The following is a 4,841-nucleotide window of genomic DNA, read 5'->3' as shown; positions in this document are numbered from 1 at the left end:
AACGGAGAATGCTTACAGACCTGAGAGCCAACAATAAAGTAATTCAGCTGATGGGCTCTCTGTAGCCTGGGATGCCATTGCCTTTTCTGATACCTAAAAGATGGCCCATTATAGTCTTTGATCTAAAAGGTTGCTTCTTCACTATACCGTTACAAGAAAAAGATAGGGAAAAATTTGCCTGCACAGTGCCTACTTATAATAATTCTCAGTGGCTCCTGGCGGCCAAGGAGCAGGAGACTGAGCTGGGAGCCATGCTGCGCTGAGGGAGGGCCTCACCGCCAGCGCCACCAGCCACCACCGCAGCTGGGGCCAGGTGGGGTGGGAAGGGCGGGAGCCACGGCTACCGGCTACCGCCGCCTCCCGGGTGGGTGCCCTTCTCTGTGGACGCGGGCGACCCAAGACGAGGGTTCCATCACCTTAAATGGTTGTGATCCGATGAAACTGCACCCGCTTAAAAAGACAAGACAGCCCATGGAGTGAGCTGTAGAATTTGTGGACGTGTTTATATCAGGTTCATAGTGGCGCAATGCACACAAACTCGTGCGAGAGTTCCCCTAAGTTCTTAGCGGACTGCTTTGCCTTTTGAATCAGAGAGTTGCAAAGTTTGATAAAGAATGGCCCTTGTGGATAAGCACAGAGTCAAGCGACAGCGATTGGACAGAATTTGTGAAGGTATCCGCCCTCAGATCATGAACGGCCCCCTGCATCCCCGCCCCCTAGTGGCACTGCTCGATGGCAGAGACTGTACCGTGGAAATGCCCATCCTGAAGGATCTGGCCACTGTGGCCTTCTGTGATGCACAGTCCACTCAGGAAATCCATGAGAAGGTGTTGAATGAGGCTGTGGGTGCCATGATGTACCACACTATCACCCTCACCAGGGAAGACCTGGAGAAGTTCAAGGCTCTTCGTGTGAACGTGAGAATTGGCAGTGGCTATGACAACGTGGACATCAAGGCTGCTGGTGAGCTCAGGATTGCTGTTTGCAACATCCCATCTGCTGCAGTGGAGGAGACAGCCGATTCCACTGTCTGCCACATCCTCAGTCTGTATCGGCGGAACACGTGGCTGTCCCAGGACCTACGAGAAGGCACATGGGTTCAGAGCGTGGAACAGATCCGTGAGGTTGCATCAGGAGCTGCTCGGATCCGAGGGGAAACACTGGGTCTCATCGGTTTTGGTCGCACGGGGCAGGCAATTGCAGTTCGAGCCAAGGCCTTTGGATTCAGCGTCATATTTTATGACCCCTACTTACAGGATGGGATAGAGCGGTCTCTGGGCGTGCAAAGGGTCTACATCCTGCAAGACCTGCTGTATCAGAGTAACTGTGTCTCCCTGTACTGCAATCGGAATGAGCATAACCACCACCTCATCAACGACTTCACTATCAAGCAAATGAGGCAAGGAGCATTCCTTGTGAACGCAGTCTGGTAGATGAGAAAGCCCTAGCTCAGGCCCTCAAAGAGGGAAGGATACGAGGAGCAGCTCTCGATGTGCACAAGTCTGAACCCTTCAGCTTTGCTCAGGGCCCATTGAAAGATGCACCAAATCTCATCTGCACACTGCACACAGCCTGGTACAGTGAACAAGCATCACTACAGATGAGGGAAGCAGCAGCTGCCACTGAGATCCGCCGAGCAATCACAGGTCGCATCCCAGAAAGCCTGCGAAACTGTGTCAACAAAGAAAGAATTCTTCGTTACTTCAGCTCCGTGGTCAGTCATCGACCAGCAAGCAATTCATCCCGAGCTCAACGGTGCCACATACAGGTATCCCCCAGGCATTGTTGGGATGGCTCCAGGAGGGCTTCCTGCAGCTATGGAAGGGATCATCCCAGGAGGCATCCCGGTGACTCACAACCTCCCCACAGTGGCACATCCTTCCCAAGCTGAAGCTAGACGTTTCAGGTCCTCAGCTATTTTATTGAGTGGAAAGTCTTGGACAAGAAGGGTTCAAGAAGAATAATGTTGCATTTCCTTATGTCTCAGGAAACACTTTTTATGGTAACTTGTCAGATTGTCTATGAACAAACCCACTTTTTTAGACATTGATAAACTCTTTTCTTCACGTGATATTTTATACAAGAACACTTCAGATGTGCTATTAGATGTGACTGATTTTAACAAATCCTATTAGATTTGTTTCAGCTAGTTACATGTTCTATTCATAGTCTTTTGTGAATCGTTGACTTTTGTTTCTAAAGATGGCCTATTTTGAGCCTTTGTATAGGTACATTCCTGTTTTTGTGACAAAAGAAAAGCTTTAAACTGCCGCAAACAGAAAAATAATAGCTATCAGAAGTGTTTTTTTTTAGTGTGAGTTACCGTTACTGTATTTGTTTATTGTAAAGGTGGACATTTAGCGTTCAGTGCAGTTTTCAATAAAAGTAATTAAACATTTCAAAAAAATAATAATAATAATTCTCAGCTGGTTAAGAGATATCAATGGAAGGTCTTATCACAGGGAATGTTAAATAGTCCCACCCTGTGCCAATATTTTGTGCAAAAACCTTTGGAAATAATTTGTAAACAATTTCCACAATCCATAATTTACCATATATTTATGACATATTGTTGGCTGATTCTAAGGAAGGAACATTGGAAAAGATATTTGAGGCAGTAAAGGAAATTTTACCTCTCTGGGGATTACAGATTGCCCCAAAAAATACAAAGAGGAGATTCTATCAATTATTTAGGTTATAAAACAGGTCTACAAAAAATAAGACCACAAAAAGTACAGATTAGGAGAGATCGTTACCAGACTTTTAATGATCTTCAAAAATTATGGGAGAGATTTCTCAACTACAGACAATTATTGGAGTAGAAGGGCATGATTTGAAACATTTAAAAATGGCCCTAAAAGGGGACAAAGACTTAAATAGTCCATGAATATTATCAGCTGAAGCTGAAAAAGAATTAGAAAGGGTACAAAAAGAATACTAGAAGCACATGTGTACCATGTGGATCCAGAACTAGACTGTATTCTGGTTATTTTATCATCTAGAGAATACCCCTCAGGGATTCTGATGCATAGTGAAGATATTATATTAGAATGGATATTTCTACCACATAAACAGAATAAAAAACTAAAAATATATATAGAAAAGATCTCTTATTTGATTTTAAAAGGCAAATTAAGGCTTCGTCAACTACCTGGAAAGGACCCGGCAGAAATTATAGTACCTTTAACTAATGAAGAAATTTCTTCCTTATGGAAGGATAATGAATACTGGCAGAAGGCATGTAGTAACTTTTTGGGAACAATTAGCAACAATTATCCCAAAACTGAAAGAATTAAATTCATAAAGAAGACAATTTGGATCCTTCCACGTATTGTAAGAAAAACACCAACCTCGAAAGTCCCTATATTCTACACTGATGCAAACAAATCAGGAGATATAAGTAAAGTAGTTCAAAGTTCTTATAACTCTGTACAACAGGCAGAATTATACATAATTCTCATGGTACTTATGGATTTTACAGAGCCTCTCAATATAGTTACTGACTCTCAATATGCAGAGAGAGTCATTTTACACATTGAGACCACTGAATTTATTCCTGACAATACGGAATTAACTTCATTGTTTATACAATTACAAGAAAATAGCAGGAATAGGATAGATAGATATAGATAAAAATATAGATATAGATATCACACATCAGATCCCATATGGGTCTGCCAGGTCCTTTAGCACAAGCTAATGATGAGATCGATCGTTTATTAATAGGGAATGTGCTAGAAGCCTCAGAATTTCATTTTTAAAAAAACATGTGAATAGCAAATGTCTAAAAAAGGATTTTTCCATCACTTGGAAACAAGCCACGGAGATAGTAAGAAACTGTCCTACCTGTTCATTACACCCAAGCTCCATTACCAGCAGTCACTAATCCCAAAGGTATGCATAGGAATGAAATTTGGCAAACGGATGTCTTTCACTTCCCAGAATTTGGAAATGTAAAATACGTGCACCATACTATGGACACATTTTCAGGGTTTCAATGGGCCACTGCTCTTAGCTTGGAAAAGGCCAATTCTGTTTTAACACACCTGTTAGAGGTAATGGCCATTATGGGTATACCTGCACAAATAACAACTGACAATGCTCCAGCATATGTCTCCAGCAAATCAGAACAGTTTTTCAAATATTATAACATAAAGCACATAACTGGTATACCACACAATCCCACAGGACAAGCAGTGGTTGAGAGATCTAATCACACTTTAAAGGAAATGGTCTATAAATAGGCAGGGGAAACAAAGAACCCCAAACACAGATTACATAATGCTTTACTAACATCAAACTTTCTTAATGTTAATGAGAAAAGACAAACAGCTGCAGAAAGACACTGGAAAATAGAAAAATAAAAACTTCTGAGCTAAATCAACCATTGTACTTCAAAGATGTATTGACCTCAGTATGGAAACTAGGACATGTGTTACATTGGGGAAGGGGTTTTGCCTTCGTTTCCACAGGAAAAGAAAAGCTTTGGATACCATCAAAGTTGATCAAGTTTAGGTCAAACAGGAGAAACCTCTAGATGAGGAGAAATGACAGGTCATCCACGAATTGCATGAAAACATCACAAAGGAAAGGGGAGTGCTTTGTTCTTGTCTTAACAGGAAAACCATCTCCAAAAAGCAAGAAGACACTGAACGTGTAGATACCTAAAGAAGAGATGATAACTATCCAAAGAGAACCATCAAATAAAGGGTAATCTATCATGTGGTAAACTCTACAAGAAACTATTTCTGTTTACTTCCTAGTACTCTGTTAGTCCCAATTCACTTAAGCCAATGCTGGCTTTGGAGTTGGATTTGGCTTTCCTCCTCTAAATCCAAGCA

General features: G+C 41.9%; 1 protein-coding gene across 1 annotated transcript; it reads left to right on the top strand.

Moving 5' to 3' along the window:
• The first annotated feature begins 476 nt into the window (after positions 1–476).
• Positions 477–1,964, top strand: LOC100762805 (C-terminal-binding protein 2-like). Its single transcript, XM_035438748.1, is given in 3 exon segments — positions 477–1,422; positions 1,425–1,684; positions 1,686–1,964. Coding segments are annotated over 3 exon segments (1,347 nt in total). The 5' UTR covers positions 477–614.
• Positions 1,965–4,841: the final 2,877 nt, after the last annotated feature.

Source organism: Cricetulus griseus, chromosome 2 (assembly GCF_003668045.3).
Source record: "Cricetulus griseus strain 17A/GY chromosome 2, alternate assembly CriGri-PICRH-1.0, whole genome shotgun sequence".
NCBI classification, from domain to species: domain Eukaryota; kingdom Metazoa; phylum Chordata; class Mammalia; order Rodentia; family Cricetidae; genus Cricetulus; species Cricetulus griseus.
This window is presented reverse-complemented; position numbering and strand designations above follow the sequence as displayed.